The sequence below is a fragment of the Sordaria macrospora genome, chromosome 6, assembly GCF_033870435.1.
Source record: "Sordaria macrospora chromosome 6, complete sequence".
In the NCBI taxonomy this organism is placed as follows: Eukaryota; Fungi; Ascomycota; class Sordariomycetes; order Sordariales; family Sordariaceae; genus Sordaria; species Sordaria macrospora.
This window is the reverse complement of record NC_089376.1, coordinates 3,177,776-3,196,185: the sequence shown is the minus strand read 5'-3', so window position 1 is coordinate 3,196,185 and position 18,410 is coordinate 3,177,776. Positions and strand designations below refer to the sequence as shown.

At 52.8% G+C, this 18,410-nt stretch overlaps 4 protein-coding genes across 4 annotated transcripts; 2 read left to right on the top strand and 2 right to left on the bottom strand.

Moving 5' to 3' along the window:
- On the bottom strand, window positions 1–3,436 carry SMAC4_03691 (uncharacterized protein). Its single transcript, XM_066089994.1, has 2 exons — window positions 1,958–3,436; window positions 1–1,883 (listed from the first exon to the last, which is right to left on the bottom strand). The coding sequence occupies exons 1-2, from the start codon at window positions 3,419–3,421 to the stop codon at window positions 1,068–1,070; spliced, it is 2,280 nt and encodes a 759-aa protein (XP_065947553.1). The 5' UTR covers window positions 3,422–3,436; the 3' UTR covers window positions 1–1,067.
- Window positions 3,437–4,007: 571 nt separating this feature from the next.
- SMAC4_03690 (uncharacterized protein) lies at window positions 4,008–7,447 on the top strand (the record flags this gene model as incomplete). Its single annotated transcript, XM_003351335.1, has 2 exons — window positions 4,008–4,076; window positions 4,262–7,447. 2 exons carry the CDS (start codon window positions 4,008–4,010, stop codon window positions 7,445–7,447), a joined length of 3,255 nt encoding a protein of 1,084 aa, XP_003351383.1.
- A 1,178-nt stretch (window positions 7,448–8,625) lies between these two features.
- On the top strand, window positions 8,626–13,295 carry SMAC4_03688 (uncharacterized protein; the record flags this gene model as incomplete). Its single annotated transcript, XM_003351334.1, has 2 exons — window positions 8,626–11,391; window positions 11,451–13,295. The coding sequence occupies 2 exons, from the start codon at window positions 8,626–8,628 to the stop codon at window positions 13,293–13,295; spliced, it is 4,611 nt and encodes a 1,536-aa protein (XP_003351382.1).
- A 1,015-nt stretch (window positions 13,296–14,310) lies between these two features.
- SMAC4_03687 (uncharacterized protein) lies at window positions 14,311–15,995 on the bottom strand. The gene is made up of 4 exons (XM_003351333.2): window positions 15,275–15,995; window positions 15,105–15,192; window positions 14,675–15,035; window positions 14,311–14,595 (listed from the first exon to the last, which is right to left on the bottom strand). The coding sequence occupies exons 1-4, from the start codon at window positions 15,710–15,712 to the stop codon at window positions 14,412–14,414; spliced, it is 1,071 nt and encodes a 356-aa protein (XP_003351381.1). The 5' UTR covers window positions 15,713–15,995; the 3' UTR covers window positions 14,311–14,411.
- Window positions 15,996–18,410: the final 2,415 nt, after the last annotated feature.

Genomic DNA, 18,410 nt, shown 5'->3' with positions numbered 1-18,410 from the left:
ATTAAGTTGTGGGTATCATATTTTCCATTACGTGTATGAGCTCCTAGGTAATTCAAGACCACTCTACTCTTTCTTCCATATCAGAGCCCCGGCCCCAATTCACCGCTCTTACTGTTCTCTTTTGCTCTCTTCTGCCCTCTGCCCTCTGCCTTCTGCTCTCTTCTGCCTTCTGCTTTCTGCCCCAGTCCCAGTGTGTCGGACCCCGACCACGAGGCTCCTAGGCATGTGATTGCATGCGGTCGTGTGCTGATGATGATTGATGATTGATGAACATGTAGCTCTCTCTCTCTCTCCCCCTATACTAGTGGTCTGTTCCATTACTCTCACTCTCCACTGATCCGTTCCATCGCTCTCCGTCCCTTTAAACACCAAACTTGCCTCGAGAGCAGGATGCCCTCTTGCCCTCTGGAATATCCTGGTTTTAGCGCAGGATGTTACGTCCCTACCCCCTCTTGAGTGATCGTATCCTCCCGAACACATCCAGCCCTTATAAGCTTGTATGAATACATCGCAGTTCCTTCCTTCAACGAACTGGTCAGCAGGGCCAGGCAAAATCTGCTGTGTTGTGCCAAGGTGGTTGGTTGCTCTCTCTGCCGTCTTTTGGGAGTATTTGTTCAGGCTGGGGTGGATGTGTTTGTCAGGTCTCGATGATGCTCGTTGTGTATGTACCTTGGCAGGACTAAAGTAAACTCACTCGACTCGCTGGTACAAGCTAATGAATAGTCGAAAGTCGTTGTGTGTTGTGGTGACCTTTCCTCGCTGCCCCTGGAATTTCCTCGCTGTCCCTGGAAGATCCCTGGTCGGCACAAAGATGTCCGCCATAGAGATAGCTAGCTGCCCTAGTAACGCATTTGGGCGCGCCAAAGGATTGCGGTACCTATCCAGGGACAATACTCAAACACGATGATTGATCTTCGGCGCCACACCGAATCTCCGGGAGCTGCTTCTCCATGGAGTAGAGACTTTTATAGGAGGCCGTCTCCTGCTGGAATATTTCACAAACAGCTGCCGCACGCCTAGTAATAATCAGTTAGGCGGCACCGGCAGTCACTTGCTCTGTGGGGTTTCTATCCCTCTTCCTCCGAAGACGGCTCCTCCATGACAAAGTCATCGATAAAGCCCGCAGGATCGCAGGTCCGTTCCAAGCTAATGCGGTTTCGGGTGACCCAGTTATGCACAGCTTCCAGTGTGATTCGCACCCGCGGAACATCCTCCACTACTGCTGATGCTGATGCTGCTGCTGCTGCTGCTGCCGCCGCTGCCGCCGCCGCCGCTGCTGGTTCCGAAGGGATGATGCCCGTCATTTCTTCCTCGGTAGGTTCGTGGTGAATCTTGGGCTTAGGAGGTCCCCTGCCCGCGCCTTCGGCAACGGCCATCTCCCTCAGCACCGCTAGGCAATCGTCGGGGGCTATCCAGGTTGCCTTGCTGCACTCGTCAATGTCGATGACTGTTTCCTCGCCGGGTATCGTGCCTGTTGGTTCCAAGCTGAGGAGCCAACGGGCTATCTCGCCAGCCCAAAAACGCTTGTACCCCTTTTTGCCGAGTTCCGATATGGGCTTCTCGGGACCGCCAATGACTCCTTCGCGCCGAGAGATCTCGTACGAGACGCCCATGAGGAGCGCACCCAGGCCTTTTTTCTGCCAGGGTGGGAAGATGAGGATACACGCCAAGTTGTTGTTATCCCAGGACATCTTCTCTTTGGAGAAGAAGCCGACGACTTGGCCGCGAGGCTTGACAACCTCGGTCACGTCTGAGGCCGGGTCCGTCGAGGGGTCGGGCGGAGTGAACACAAGCAAAAAGTAGTGGAAGCCGCTAACATCGAAAAACACCGACTTGTTGTCCAGGAAAAGTTTGGCAAACAAGGAGAGGTTTTGGCAGAAGAGCTATGAAGAAATATCAGCAACCTTGCTTGATCTTGATGTGGTTTTACAGGATTGGCTATGGGAGCAGTGCTTACCATGTCCTCTTCACCATCTACCTTCCAAATACTCCATTCCCCTTCATCCTGTATCACCTCCTCGATCATCTTCTGCCCGATACTTCCTCGCTTGCCCCTTCCAGGCTTGGGAGCCGGCCCTGTCGGTACGAGAACTGTCCGTCGTCCCTTTGGGTGCACATATATCTTGGTTCCGGGAATGTGGCCCCGAGCCTCACACAAGCAGACATGCCTCCTCCAGGCAACGAGCTCCTTGGAGTACTTGAAACAACACGGACACACGTAGAGGCGGTCGAGCATAGGCGGCTGGTGGTGGGGATGGTGTCCATGTGCCCCCTGATTTGAAGGGTGTGTCCCATTGGCAACCATCGTTCCAACACTAGGCGGGCCTTCACCGAGAACTTCCTTCCCGTAGTAGGAAGGGTACCATGCCCGGAAGCATGTGTTACCCAACACAACCTTATCGATGTTACGGTCTGTCCCCTCGCCGGGTGCCCGCTCGGGTTTGTCTGATTTACCGCCACTTGGGCCAGGCCTTGCAATCGATGAGCGCTGTGTCTGTTGTTGTTGATGATGCTGTGGCGGTGGTGGTACTGAGGGCGCCATGGAGATGGACTTGTTTTGCCCCACTATGCTGTGGTGTGGGAGCACCACCGGCCCCGCAGCGGAGCGGCCATGGCCAACTCGTGCCGAGTCGTGTCGTGGCTGTCCTCCGGCGACAGGTCCCGGAAGGATTGCCGTAGTTGGGGTGGGGGCAGGAGCACGTATGGGAGACGCCGTCGACGCCTGGTGCGGATGTGCGAGGGGCGATTGATGGGCTGCCGAGGTCTTTATGATGATTGATCGGGCGGGTGCGATTGTACGGGGACTGGAATGGGAGGAATTGGAGTTGGAGGGGTGGGAGCTGGCGTGGGGTCGCGGCGGATGCGGATGCGGATGCGGATTCGGATGCGGATGGGAGCTGGAGCTGGAATTGGAACTAGAACTGGGCGGCGTGGGCACTGCTGCTGGAGGGGGGTCACAGTCGAAGCCGATGTGACGCGTCAGACGAGTCTTGATGATTGGAGCATGTCCATGGTGCGAGTTGGACTGCATCGGGATGTTTTCCTTGCCGCGGAGGGCCGGTGGTGGTGATGGTGGCGGCCCGTTCGGGCGCGGCGCGTCGCGGGGATGGGCGGTGGTTGGAGACGTGGAAGACTGCCGGTCGGTGGTGGCGGCAAGGCCAGTGCCAGTTCCACTGCTGTCCCGGCGTCGGCGTCGTCGGGGTGGTTCCGGGTCGGGAAGGACGGGGAGTGGGGCGGTTGATGTCTGGCGTGTTGCTCGGCGCGCCGTTGTTACAGGGGAACCTGAAGCCAATGATGGAGCAGCAGCGGTAGCGGCGCCAACACCAGCAGCCCGAGACGCCGCAGCCTCGGAGGACCTGGAGTTTGTACCTGTACCTGTACCCGTTCCGCCTCGGTGTCGTTTCCGTTTCAGACAGGCCATTCCGTGGATGCACAAAGAAAAGAGCGGGGTTGTTCCTCTCGTCGTTGATTGTCGACGTGGATGATTTGGGAGTTGTTGCGATGACGGACAGTCATAATGGGAATGCAATCTCGTGGCAGTGTCTATTGGGGAACTTTGGGGGGTTTCAATTGTTGCTGGTTCAGCTCTGATGGAGGCTGACCAAGGACACGGTAACAACTACTTGGGTTCCTACCTCAATATGCAGCCTGCACAAGTACTGCTACTTGCATCTGGCCAGGAGCTAAACCCCCTTTTCCGTCTCGATGTTAGTGACGGGACTGCCACTGGTATGAAGCAGCACAGACCTCACCTCCCTTCAGCTTCCCGCAAAGGAACACGCCCGCTTCGTGGCTTCCACGGCAGGCAGCCGACACTTCTTCCGTCTTACCTTATCGATAACTCCCCAACAAGTTCCCCTCGGCACCTGTTGCTGCACGCAAGCAGGGGGGAATGAGGGGTAGCATCCGCTAGTGCAGTCCAGGTCCGAGTCCAAGGGGAAAATCAGCAACAGCCAGATTTCTCCAAAACCTCCAAACCAAAAGGCTGTCTTGCATGGAAATCGCCAATGCTTGAAGCTCCTCCAACCCATCACCAGCCTGCCGTCCCTTCAGAATGGTCGATTGCCTACATCAATGTACGGTACTAAAGGTTCCGCCCTAAGAGGTGTGCAAGCAACAGGCCGACGACTCGCGACGACCACTCGATCGACGACGAGGTTCTGCCAGGTAAACATGTGGAACCCTCATGACTCTCTCACCCAACGGTTCCTTGTCGGGAGCACTACATACTGACTGACTGATGTCCCCTTGTTGAATAAAGCAGCTCCCCGCTTGGTCGTCCGTGTACTTCTCTTCCCCGTCGATAATACGCCCGGATGGCAGCACTTTCCGAAGACAATCAACCGCTGCCGCTGCCGCTGCCGCTGCCGCTGCCGCTGCTGTTCCCGCTGGCCCCGGCCCCGGCCCCGGCCCCGAAGCCGAAAATGACCTCTCCACCTCCGGCTCTGCAGCTCCGGCCAGACCCGCTCCGTCTCTCGATGCCTCCACCGTGGTCACCACCACATCCTCGGACGATGCGTTTGCTGTCCTAGAGAGAGCTGCCAAGGTTCAGGCCAAACCCTCCCCGCCTGTCGCCGTCCCCATCACCTCGGACGATCCGTTTGCTCCGTCTGCTCCGTCTGCTCCGTCTGCTCCGTCTGCTCCGTCTGCTCCGTCTGCTCCGTCTGCTCCGTCTGCTCCGTCTAGCGGACTGTCGCATCCAGCACGCAAGGGACCGAGTCTCCGTGAACACCGACAAAAACATGTTGCCCATCTCTCTAGGATACCGAAGCCTTTTGACAAAAAGTTCACGCCCTTTTCGCCTACAAAGACGCTTGCCATGTTCATCAGGCGCAAATATCGCAAATTTCCACGTGAAAAATGGAATCTTGTGCGTGCTCTTGCCTGCAATAGGTCTCCTCGATTGCCCGGTTCTCTGGCACAACTCATGTTCAAGCAACGTGCAGCAGAAACGCGCACGAATGGAAAGCCCTTCCACAACGCTAAGGGACTTCCATACTATCTTGAAACAGAGGAAGAATGGGCAAGGCGCATAGAGCGTCTTGAAATGCGGGGATACAGCGCCAGGGATCTCGAAGAGTGGTCGTGGATTTTACGAGGAGAGACTGGGGACGAAACGGTTCAGCGGTTCGTCTCTAGTGGCACCTTCAAGCCATACTTCCTAATGAATATGATCCTTGGGCGCGACAAAAAGATATACGAAGCCCAGAACCTCGCCGCCATCTTCGATTATATCGCCCGACACTACCTGGATGCGAGACAAAAACCTGAACAGGAACGTGTTGGTCCAGAATTCAAATCAGACGCCTTCAAGATCATGATGTATCGGCTCATGCGGCATTGCGCGGCCGTATGGCCTGCTGCTCTGGTCTCAGTTGCTCATCTCGTCGCGAAATACCTCGAGACCTCCCGCTCTGATCTCGGAGGTGAGAGCAAAGCAAAATGGCACAGAATGAGAAATCGCATCTTCAACGCCGCTCTCTGCGCGCTTGACAGGAAAACCCCCATCGCTCCTTACCAGCACGTTCATTACAACTGGGAAGCCCAAAAGGTCCTTCTGGCCGCGTCTGTCAAAATGAGACCTCACTTGCTGATCTCCCAGAACGGCTATCGCTCAATAAGAAGGGTGTTACTAGGGATGAAGAAGACGCCAGGTGAGCAAAAGGCCACGATCCGGTCTGCGAAGACGTGGCCGCCATACCGTTTAGCGTGGGATGGAGTGGACGAGCAACGCGATCCTGAAGACGATCTGAGCAGGAGCGCTAAAGCAGGAATCATGATGGTCGAAAACGGATATCCCTCTGCACCCATCGATGAGGCGTTGACGATTCTGGGTGGTTCACTGCCCGGCCGACAACGCACCGTCATGACCAGGACCAACGGACCACCCAAAGGGTATACTCCCATCATGTTTATCCATGCCACGTGGGTTGCATCCATCATGGCCACGCGCAACGCTAGGGAGGCCTGGATCGAGTTTCTGAAACCTCCTCGACCCAACCTCCCGCCCACTGCCGATGTGTATGCTGCCATGTTGGAAAAATTGTATGCAAGGGAAGTGCTTGAGGATGATCCGCAGCTCCCGGGTGACTCGACGCACTTTGTCTTTCCAGTTCATGACGGTAACCTTAGCGCCTATGAGATAGCGAGGCTTACCCCTCCGTCTCCTGATGATCTGTATCAACACATGCGGGATCTCAACATCCGACCAAATGACCGCCTCCTCGAGCTTCTACTTAGAAACGCCAGTTCAATAGAGCGCGGGTTGCAATACCTCCTGGACAGCGGGTACAGCGCAGCTGCGAGAAAAGCTTTGGTTGGGTGGCTTAAGGATCTTGAGCCGCTAGATACCATTCCCGCTCGCATCTTCAACGCGTGGATTTTCCTATTGTGCAGAACGCACTCTAATTACCGGATCCCCGACGCTTATTCGAACTCCCATAACCAGATCCCACTGGCTATTAAACTCACCAGGGTGTACCAACAGCGGAACGCAAGGGCTGCCCACAAGGACAGGCGGCCATGGTACATTATCCTCAGAGCCCTGGCCACCACACGCCATGTGCCGCAGGAGGGTGACCACCCGCACTTGCGTTCGCTCAAGATGTTCCTGAAGACATATCGGCGGACCGTAGAGGCGAAAGGCCTGGATACCTCCATCTTCGACCTACTCTGCCGTATGATACGAAAGTCGACGACGGTGCTGGCATTTGCAACGAAGAGAGCGATGGCGTCAGCAAAAGCAACCGAGCACTGCGGAGATTTGAGAATGGTGCCAGTCATTCGCGTGGCTGCTCTAACTCTCCATGTCACTTGGAAAAGGATGATACGGCCGGTCCCATCTGACGGCGATGCATCGGCACGTTTCAAGTTACCCACGTTGCAGTTCGCACTGAGGGCGCACCATATTTCGGTATACATGCGAGCTCTAGGATGCCTGGGGAACCCGCACTTGATGTTGGGCTTGGTAAAGTGGGTGATCGACTCTTGGTTAGACCCCACGGTTCTGGAGAATGCAAGGGAGCCGGGCGGCGATGAGTATGAGATTATCATCCACATGTTTCAATACTTTATCGAGATGTGGCCTCATCTGCCTGTCAACGATGGGCTAAAAAACATGCTTGGGGTGGTAAGGCGAGAACTCGAATCGCTCCGGACATTACACGGCTGCACTTGGCACCTCCCGCCCGAGGGAACGGACAGAGGCCGCAAGGGTGTGGATAATGTCGTTGCTGCGCGCTGGCTCCACACGCAGCGATATAACCCTACCTGGCGTAGCATGCCATCTGAAAGTGTGAAGAGGAACGTTGAAAGACAAGAAGATCCTGGGGATACACAGAACCCTGAGCAAGGCGAGAAGACGACAGATTCAACAAGCGACGGGATTAACCCCCCAATTCTAAAACAGTTATATGCACACACAGTACGATGGATTAGGACACCTTAGATTAGATAGCGAGCAAGTAGCGCTTTGGATTTACCTGGCATGTAACCATAGGTTTCTTTTTTGGTGTTTGTATATTTTGGTTGTACATAGTTGGAATGACTTTGAATAATGAAAACAATACTAGAAATAGGAGCGGCTTGGAAACGGCCATAGATCGAAGCGGGACTTTAAGGACGGGACATTGATGGCACTCATGTTGATTGTGGTGCGTTGACTTGCCGGCATGAGCTCCGGGCGCACCGGAGCAACAGACCGGAGAGATGTGGGTCTTCACCGGCCGCTTGGTGGCGGGTGGGTCCTGTTTGTGCGGTTAGAGGATCCGCAAACGGGCAGGAACATGCACCCTTTTATTGGCCAATTCACTTCCTTGGCACTGTTTACTCACTTCTAACCCTTGCCAACCCTCGACAAAGAATCCACAAGTCGCGGGACGCGTTCCTCTCTCAAGGAAGGCCCGTTCGACTGCAGTCGGAGAGTCGCAATCCGCAACGGGAAGGAAGAAAGGGCCCTCTTCGGTGGACAAGGGAGCGAGATCGAAAAAAAGAAGCATGGTGTCAAGTTGTTCGTTTTCTGTTGGTTTGCTCCTCTTTCCTTCCTCCGCGACCACCTCCCGTCACTTGTGCACCGCCCGCCTTTCTCGAGACCACCCACCCACCCCCTTCCCACACGCCCACACGTCGACAGTCAAAATATCCGAGGGCGCTTGATACGACACTCTTTTTACGTCTCATAATACAACACGGATTTGCACATACCCAGCCAACAAACGATACGAATAAAATCTTTTTTTTTCTCAACAAGATATCACCTTTTTGTTGCTTTATTCTGTATCATTTTATCTTATTTTACAAACTAGCTTTAGCTCATTCGCGATCTTCTAGCCTTTTACATCAACAAACGGGGATTGCTAGAATTTATTTGATTTTTCTCACATCATCATCACCATCATCACCGGCTCACTTCTCGTCAACATGGAATAATCCGAGAAGAATTTGGTATCATTACCAGCCGCCAAATGCTTTAGTCAAGAGATACCGGACCATCTTCTCCTTCCACTGGGCCGCCTTCATTTTTACTATAAACAGGTCTACCCTTGACCTCAACTTTATCCCTGGCTTCAATCGGAGTACCTCTAGTGTACTCATAGAACTTAGCGCCAGTTCGTTGACAGCCAAGTGATGGATTCGCCAGATCGCGGCCACGGAGGCATGTTTATCGACGTCCCCACCGACGTCATGGGCATCCAAGAAGATTACTTGGATATGTTTGCGTCCGTTCTCAGCCAGGGTTTGGCCACAGACGGAGACTACGTTCAACCGCCCCCGACGACGACGACGACGATTACGCCACCAAGCCACGAAGACCCTCAACTTCAACTCCAACTCGAGCTCGAGCAGCAGTTCCAAGCCGAATCTGGCCAGAATGGCGAAGATACCGGGCCTGTGCCTGAGTCCGAAGATGAGGCTGATCTTCCAGATGGGTTTTCAGACGAGGCCACAGATGGGGTCTTGGACGAGGGCCCAGATTATGTTTTCGTTGTCCAGCGAAGTAAACACATCACTGTCGACTTGCCAGTATCAACTTTGGTAAATCCAAGGTCGAAATTCCAAAGGGTAGATGAAAGAAAAGATAATCCCATACCGCCACCGCCGTCAACACCTGAGCGCATCGCTGTTGAGGATCTCTTAAAGGCTGCGAAAGCGGCTGGTAAGTCCAAAGAGGATTATATCGAATTTGAGCTACACGACTTCAACTTCTACGTAAACTACGCTCACCACCCCCAAGAGATGCGGCCGATTCACCTTGTAGCGACCAAGATGCTGCACGACAAGTACTACTTCGACGGGGTCCTGAAGTTTGGCAATACCAAGCACTACGTCACCGGCATGCAAGTGATGGAGTTGCCTGTGGGCAATTATGGTGCGTCTCTGCACAGCGTCGAAGGCCAGATCTGGGTTCGCTCCAAGCTCAACGCCAAAAAAGAGATCTACTACCTGCTCAAGACGCCAGCGCTGGAATACCAGCGATTTTACCAGCCGTTTCTTTGGATCGCAGACCTGGGAAAACATGTCGTTGACTACTGCACTCGCATGGTCGAAAGGAAGCGCGAGGTTACACTGGGCTGTTTCAAGAGCAAGGGCGACTTCATCCAGTGGGCGACCAAGGCTCACGGAAAGTCAAAGGCCTTTCGGATGTGGCGGGCTCAACACCGGAGCGACGATTACCGGACTTCGGTCGCTGCCAATATAGGGTATATCTGGAAGGAGGTGAATGGAGTGGCGGGCGCTAGAAGAGCAGCGGGCGACAGACTTTTTCGGGAACTCATGCTCGTTAAGCCCGGCCAGTATCTCAGACAGGAGGTTCCTCCAGGCCCGCTCGTCACCGAAGGCGATCGAACCGTTGCGGCTACCATTGTCACTCCGTATATCAAGGAGTGTTTTGATCATATGATTCTTGGAAAGGTATTGCGGTTGGCTGGCGAGGATGCGGAGAAAGAGAAGGATAGGCAGGTGAAGCTCACGAAGCTCGCGAAGCGTGTCAAGCAAGACACAACAGAGAACATCGAGACAGAGGCCAAGGCGGACACCAAGGACGAAACCATGACAGAGGATTTATCGATACCACTTCAACCATTGCCGCTGCAAGTGTCGGAGGTAATCCCCATCGTCGATTCGGATGTCATTTCCATCGTTTCCTCAGATGTTCTGCCAGCACCAGGAAGCAATCTACCGCCTCCGATGAAGGAGAATGTCAAGCCCAGGGCGAAAGCGAAAGCGAAAGCGAAAGCGAAAACACCACGACCAAACATCAAACAGATTCATCCGGCCTACATTAAATACTTGTCCCAGGAACTTGTCGACCAGATCAAGGTTGGAGACGTGATTTCTACGCCTCGAGATGATAGCTCAAACACGGACACGAAGTGGAAACCGGCCGACACAGATGACCACAGGTGGTTTGGCCTCGTTCAGAAAGTCCATACTACCAAGACTAAGAGTGGCCGTGGCCTCGACCCCAAGAGTTTCGATGTCATATGGTTTTACAGACCAGAAGATACGCCATGCTGCGCTATGAAGTACAAGTGGCGCAACGAGCTCTTTCTTTCTAATCACTGTACGTGTCAGGAAGGACATCATGCGCGTGTCAAGGGCAATGAGGTACTTGCGGTCCATCCAGTGGACTGGTTCGGAACTCCAGAAAGTTGCAAGGGCGAGTTTTTCGTTAGGCAGTTGTACGAGAGCGAGCAACGGAGATGGGTTACGGTACAAGAGGCCCATTTAACCTGCTACCATAACCAGCCGCCAAAACCACCGACCCCTCCTTATAAGCCTGGTGATACTGTCCTGGCAACACTCTCTCCTTCCGACAGGTATTCCGAACCGTACGAAGTGGTCGAATTTTTTAGGCAAGGAGAGAAAGAGAAAGAGAAACCGTTCGTGCGACTTCGAAAGCTATTGCGACGACGGAAAGTTGATCGTCCAGATGCGCCAGCTAACGAGCTTGTCTACACGGAGGACCTAGACCTGGTGGAGGTTCGAGGCGAGAGGATCGTAGGAAAGTGTCTGGTCAGATTTTTTCGCGCAGACGAGCGTATCCCAAGCCCCTATGACAGGGGAGGAACGGGGAACATATTCTTCATCACCCATGGGCTAGAAGACGATGGAAAATGCGTACCTCTCAAGACATTCCCAAGCACTTTGCGCCAGGGATTCAACCCCTTGGAGAAGAACTTACTTGGCAAGCCAAAGCTGAAGGGGATGGATCTATACTGCGGCGGTGGTAATTTCGGAAGAGGCCTGGAAGAGGGCGGGGTCGTCGAGATGCGCTGGGCCAACGATATTTGGGACAAGGCTATCCATACCTACATGGCCAATACCCCGGATCCGGAAAAGACGAACCCCTTTCTTGGCTCTGTGGATGATCTGCTTCGTCTTGCTCTGGAGGTATGTTCCCTTTGGTTATGGACCTTTATAAGGCCACGTTAACTGACATCGACGAATAGGGTAAATTTTCCGACAACGTGCCACGACCCGGCGAAGTCGACTTCATCGCCGCCGGCAGCCCATGCCCCGGTTTCTCGCTTCTCACCCAAGACAAGAAAGTCCTCAATCAAGTCAAAAATCAATCCCTCGTAGCCTCTTTCGCCTCCTTCGTCGACTTCTATCGACCTAAATACGGCGTTCTCGAGAATGTCTCCGGCATTGTGCAGACATTCGTAAACAGGAAGCAGGACGTCCTTTCACAGCTGTTCTGCGCTCTCATAGGAATGGGCTACCAAGCCCAACTCACCCTGGGCGACGCCTGGGCCCACGGCGCGCCTCAAAGCCGTGAGCGCGTCTTTCTGTACTTTGCTGCTCCGGGCCTTCCTCTCCCAAGCCCGCCTTTACCCTCCCATTCCCACTACCGCGACAAAAACCGCAACATCGGCTTTCTCTGCAACGGCGAGTCCTACGTCCAAAGGATCTTCGTTCCCACCGCTTTCAAATTCGTCTCTGCTGGGGAAAGCACCGCCGACCTCCCCAAAGTTGGCGATGCTAAGGTAGAAGTTTGCACACCCTTTCCCGACCACCGTCTTGCGGCCGGTATTACCCCGAAGAACCGCGCCCAGTATGCCTGCATCCCCACACACCCCTATGGGATGAGCTTCAACAAAGCCTGGAATAAAGGTAACGGTATAATGACCAAGGGAGATAGAGGTCTTTTCCCTAGCGAGGGCACAACGCGTACCAGCGATGCTTCGGTTGGTTGGCGGAGGTTGAATCCCAAGACGCTGTTTCCGACGGTCACTACTACCTGCAACCCCAGCGATGCAAGAATGGGTCCGGGGTTACATTGGGATGAACCACGGCCGTATACGGTGCACGAGATGCGCCGGGCCCAGGGGTATCTGGATGAGGAGGTGTTGGTGGGAAGGACGGCTGACCAGTGGAAGCTGGTTGGTAATTCCGTGTCTAGGCATATGGCGCTGGCGATTGGGTTGAAGTTTCGGGAGGCGTGGTTGGGGACGTTGTTTGATGAGGGTGCTGATTCCACTACTGTTGGCAGTGTTATTGTTGCTGCTACGGCTATGGCTTCGGCTACCAATGCTATGGCTTCGGCTACCAATGCTGTGGCTGTTGGGATCACGGTACCGGTTATGGAAGAGGCGGGGGGTTTCTCGGTTTCACACTCGACAAGGCCGTCGAGGTCGCCTGTCCTCACTGGTGTTGATGTCGACGACTCCAAGAGCAAGAGGGGCAGGAGTAGGAGTAGAAGTACTACGCCGGCTACGATGATTTCGACCTCTGAATCGGCCGCGGGTGGAACGGCGGGTGCAGCTGGTCTGGATGTGGATGATGACCATGACATTGAGATGATCGAGATGACGGAGGCGACGAGGAAGAGAAGTTCGCCTGGTGAGGAGGAGGGTGGGCGGCCTATTAAGGTGCAGAAAGTGGATGAAGATGACGCTGAAAGGAACGGGACTTCCAGACGGTCATCTAGGACAACCTCCAGACATCCATCAAGGCAAGCATCTGCACAACCACCCAAACAACCATCGCAACAGGCATCAAGGCAGCCATCCCAACAACCCTCCAGACAGTCATCCCGGCAAGCATCCAGACAATCCTCCAGGAAACCACCCCCCACGACTTACGAAGCTACTGCGCCGGAGGACCCCGCATCAGACGCCGAATCCTACCAGTCCTACCCAGAGACCTACGACATGGAGGGTTTCGATGGTGACTACAATGGTGGCTTTAATAACGAGGAACACGAGGATGATCATGATGACGAGGTCGGTGAAGAGGAATACGCAGAACCAGAAATGATTACGGTCAACGGCATGACGATTGTCAAGTTGTAGTGCGACGAGGTAGCGTCATATCCGGGACCGTGGGAGTCGTGGGTTTCTTGATGGTTTTTGTTGTCGTTTCTGTTGTGGTTTGTTGTTGGGGGTAGTGTGTTGTGGCGGGTGTGCCGACAGCCTGGGGATCGGGCGGTTACATATAAAAGCGTTGATGGGTAGAGCTTAGATGAGTATGGTATGATATGACATGGTATAGATGAGTATAGTATGGCATGGGAGAAGAGCATGTGCATGATGGTGTGTGTTGTTTTGGAAGCCATGGAAAAGCATGTGAATTGGAGTTTTAGACTTTTACAAAAAGTTCAAGTGGATTTGCATATTGTTACAGCGGCATTTTTTTCTAACATTTAAGTATGGTAGAGGTGAATTTTGGAGTCGTGATTTTTGGTTCATTTGTCTTTGTGCATCATGGTGGGCGTTGGTGCGGCATGGTAGACATGGCATGTTTGGTGTTCAGAAAGATTTGTTACCAGGCGCTCGCTGCTTCAAGCGAGAAACGCAAAGGAAAGAAGGAAGGAAGGAGGAACGGCTAACATGCCAGGGCTGGGTGCATGGCTTATGATGGCTTGCTTGGATATAAACCAGCATTATCATTCACCATCACACACATTTACAACAAAGATCTCTCAATGAGAGAAGATGCAATGTAAGCAATGCTGTGTGATTCACCGAAGCCGACTGCTGGACTAGGCCGGCAGTCTTATATTTCACCATCGGCGATGGAGGAGCGATAACATCCTCGCATTGCATGCGCCCAATGGGACCGAAAAAAACATAGCATCTGCATCAGGAATGAAGTGAGGATGGACGAATGAATTAATCAATGAGTGCCGGAGTAGAAGGTTTCAGTTCGAACACGACTTTTAAGTTTGAAGCCATTGGCAGAAACTTTTCGCACGATTGAAGAGAATCATTGCACTGCAGGGAAGCGGGATCCGACTGGCAATAACTATAAAAGAAAGAGCGACTAGGTAAAGATTGCTGGTTGCCAGAGATCATCTCCTTCGTCCTTCATTTCTTAAATACATTTTTTATATGAATACCTCAAACTACCTACGTTAATGTCATACATAGGTTGGTAGTTAAGCTGCTTGACGTGACTGACGTCTAGTCCTAATCCTGCTGCATCTTGATGATGACCTTGCCGACATGGCTTCCCGAGTACAGATAGTCGAACGCGGCGGGCGACTCGTCGAAGGCGAAGACTCTGTCGACCAGCGGGGCGAGGGAGACTTTCTTGTCTACCAAGAACTGAATCAAGCTGACGTAATCCTGTTTGGAGCCTACGGCGATACCCCTGTTGTGAATCAACCGTCAGTCAGTGGAACATTCTATCTAAACATTCGGGATGCGGAATAATAATAGAGCCCACTCACTTCAACTTTGCAAACTTGCTCATCAACGCCATCATAGCACTAGGCTGCCAATCACCACCGAAACCTTCCAAAAAGCCGACGAGGGACACGAGACCGCCGCGTTGGCGTAGGAAGCTGATATCTTGCGGGATAGACGCCGGGCCGGTGTTGTTGACGACAAAGTCGACGCCCTTGCCGTTGGTAAGGCGCTGGACTTCTGCGGCTTGGTCGGAAACGGTCCGGTAGTTAATGGTGCGGACTACATCGGGTCCGAGCTGGTTTCGAATGTCCTCGAGCTTCTTATCGGATGAAGACGTGATGATAGGTTGAATGCCCGCTGCGAGGCAGATTAGGAGGGCGAATAGGCTGACGCCTCCGGTGCCTATATGGATTATTTGGTTAGTTACTTTTCTGACATCCATATCATCATCTACTTTGTAGCAGAACGAACCTTGCAGAAGGGCACTTCTCGGTGCCGCCGCCTTGAGGCCGTCGAGCGCAGTCCAGGCCGTGACGCCAGCACAGGGGATCGTAGCTGCCTGTTGTATCAAAAGAGTTGATAATCATGTCAACAAAATGTCCTTCCTAATAACCATAAGGCAACATATATATCTAACTAACCTCTTCCCAAGACAAATGCCTAGGCAATTGCACCAGATACTTATCTTCGAAGACGGCATACTCAGCCAGAGTCCCGTCAACGTCGCCACCCAGCACCCTAGGCGGCTCATCATCACCGTCTTCGGGGCCCAGATTGTTGAGATCAAAAACAACGGAGACGTGGTCTCCAACGGTGAAATCCTTGACCGCGCTTCCGGTGGCGGCTACCTCGGCCGCTGCGTCCGAACAAGGAATACCGCGCTCAATCACATCAACGGGGTAGCGGCCGTGCAGCATGCCGACATCGCGGAAGTTGAGCGAGACGGCGTGGATTTTGAGGAGGACATCGTGCGGACCAAGCTCGTGCGGCAGATGCTCTGTCGAGGGAAGGATGGTGCGAGGTAAGTCGCCGGTGGTGCGCCTGAAGGCTTTGTATGTCGAGGGAATTGTCGTCGACATGGCGGAGTCGAAGTAAGTTCAATGGTGTGCCTGTGTGGTGTCGTATAGTGTATACAGTTCAAGTGTCGAGGGCATCGTTTGGGCAGGACATAATGAGGGCTATGTATACTTAACGATATGTAGATAACCCACACCTGACTGATTGATCATCATCGAGTCTTCAACATGGTCATGGTGTTATGATTACAAACTGGTAAAAAAGAGCTGCGGATAATGGAGACAATGCGGACGACGGACGTCATAATCGGGCAGAAATTTAAAAATTAAACTCGTAAAGCACTCGCGAGACTTTTCCTAGTGTCGCATGTGCTTCATTGAGATGGATGTGGATGGATTTGACTTGACTATGATCTCTCCGAGCTTACTAATTGTACATGCTCTCTCGTTGATGACGGGATCCATATGGGCAGAAAGTGGGGTCCTTGAATTCACTATGAACTGTCCATCCCCCAACCCATTCTCGCTGTGGTTCTCTTGTTCTTTCCTCGCCTTTTACCTGTGGGTGTGAGGTTGGCCTTTTCCATGTCAAGGATTTTACACGTGCCTGGGAAACAAAAACTCCCGATCGGACAGAACAATTTTGTATGGTAATCTCGAAGAAAAGTGTTACTGCCAGGACAAAACGCCCATATCACGACAAGATTCAATGCAAATTTTACGAAATTTTGGGAAGAGTTTTTTTTGGTGTAAAGATGCGTTCCAAGAAGTTTGATATCAAATTTCTATTGTTCGCCTTTTTGGACTTTGCAGTTGTAGTGGTTGTGGTCTTGTTGTCTTGAGCCTTGCACTAACACTTTTCCTAGGGCTTGCTCTACAAAACTGTTTATGCGGGGGTTTCGTGCTGTCCGGGAATTTCTTCCTCCCTTTCCTTTGCTGACCTTTTGCCCGAGCCTCGCGCTGAGACGGGTAGGTGTAAGTAAAATGACATTGACAAAAGGCCAACCTCACACCCACGGATAACCATATTCGTCTCCAAGTAGCCCAAGTTCAACAGCCTTCTATGATGAAAGAAGTCATTGCCTCTTTTCTCAACCAAGCCCATCAAGCAAGCATTCTGTGCTCCCCTTCACCTCACCTCAGCCTGGCCCAGCTGCCGTGGCGTTTTCCCGCCGTGATGTTGTAATTGCAAAAAGAGGCTCAAATCTCCCTCATCAAGCGCGCTGCAAGGCTCTCAAGAGCGGGTGTCCGTCCGGTGAGCAAGGTGAGCGGCAAGCACCCGAAAGCTCACGGCAAAGGTGAGTGTCGACGTTACATGCCCATCCGCCCACCACCAAGGACAAGGGAAAGGCCCAATGTAGGGGTTTTGTCCTCAATCCAAAAGAGCCTCAGGAACACCCCCGTCACCCGAGAACGATTGGCTCTGAATCGCGGGCGGCTGTAACCCGTTTTGGCGTTTCGAAGCTGTCCTGACCAATGAGGTTTGTGGAATGAGAGAGGTCGCTTATTTTGGGAAACAAAGGGGAGAGAACAACAAGGGGACGTCGTTCGTTCGTTTTAACCCCACTCACTTTCTTTTTTACCCCAGTGACGGCTAACCACCACCAGTTGCTCGCTGGTCCCCAGTTGAAGACAAAGAACGCTTGGTCACGAAGCGCCAGAAAGATGACCGACCGACTCGATACCCGGGCGACAGATGACAATGCCTTTGATATGGCCCTGGCAGCGCGGGAATGACTGGCATGGCACGTCCGGTGAGGAGAGGTGAATATCTCTCTACGTCAAACTGATGTGCCGAGTGGACATTTCCATACAACATACTGGCATCCAAGACCCATGAAGACTCACGGCCGGGGGTTTCGAATCGATGTCTAGACAATCTCTTCCATGCGGTACTACCTTTTCCCCATGTCCATGTCCATGTCCATGGCATGTCGGCTTCCGTCCACCTTTCAATCATTTATTCACGATGCTTGGCTGGCCTCGAAAGTTGGCCGCCGGCCATCCAGTGATTTCACGATGTCGCGAAGCGTCTGTTACCATACCAGTACCACACACCCCTGCCCTATTCCTCGGGGCCATCCAAAGAGATGATCACCAATGGAGCTTGAAGAGAATTTCATAGGGCGGCAGCGGCTTTCTCGAAAGAGGAATGGTGCGTCGGTCTTCGAGAGACGCGACATTACCTGTCATCGCAGACTTGCATCGAGGACCATGTGGTTTTTCTGGAGCTAGCTAGTAGCTAGTGACCAGTCCTCACTACCTGCCCAACGAACCATTTCGAGGGCGGCTTGGAGTTGGGCTACCGCCTGGGGATATCTTCTTCTCTGGTCTGGATTTCTCTTTCTCTCCCCTTCTCTTCTTCTTCCTTCTCCATCTTTTTCGTGATTTGTTCTGCTTCAACATCATCATCTTTTCTGTCTTTCCTTGACTCGTCATAATTCATCATCAGAGTTATTCTTTTCTTCTACACCGGCATTTTACTTCTTTCATCCATACTTTTCGAGTCTCCTTGTTGAAGCCTTTAAGCGCTTTCTACGCACATCCCAAGTTACATCTCGCGGCAAAGGGGAGTAACACAAAGAAAGTAGTTGATCTTCTTTCTCCAAGTTACCGCTTCCACGAGATCATCCATTCCTCGTCCACCTTACGCATTCAGGAACAACCAAAACGGGGATCTTGGTCTTACCCGACTGGTCGGTCGATCAATTTAATTCTCTCACTTTCATACTTACCACCTGAAGTGGTTTCTCCTTTCCAT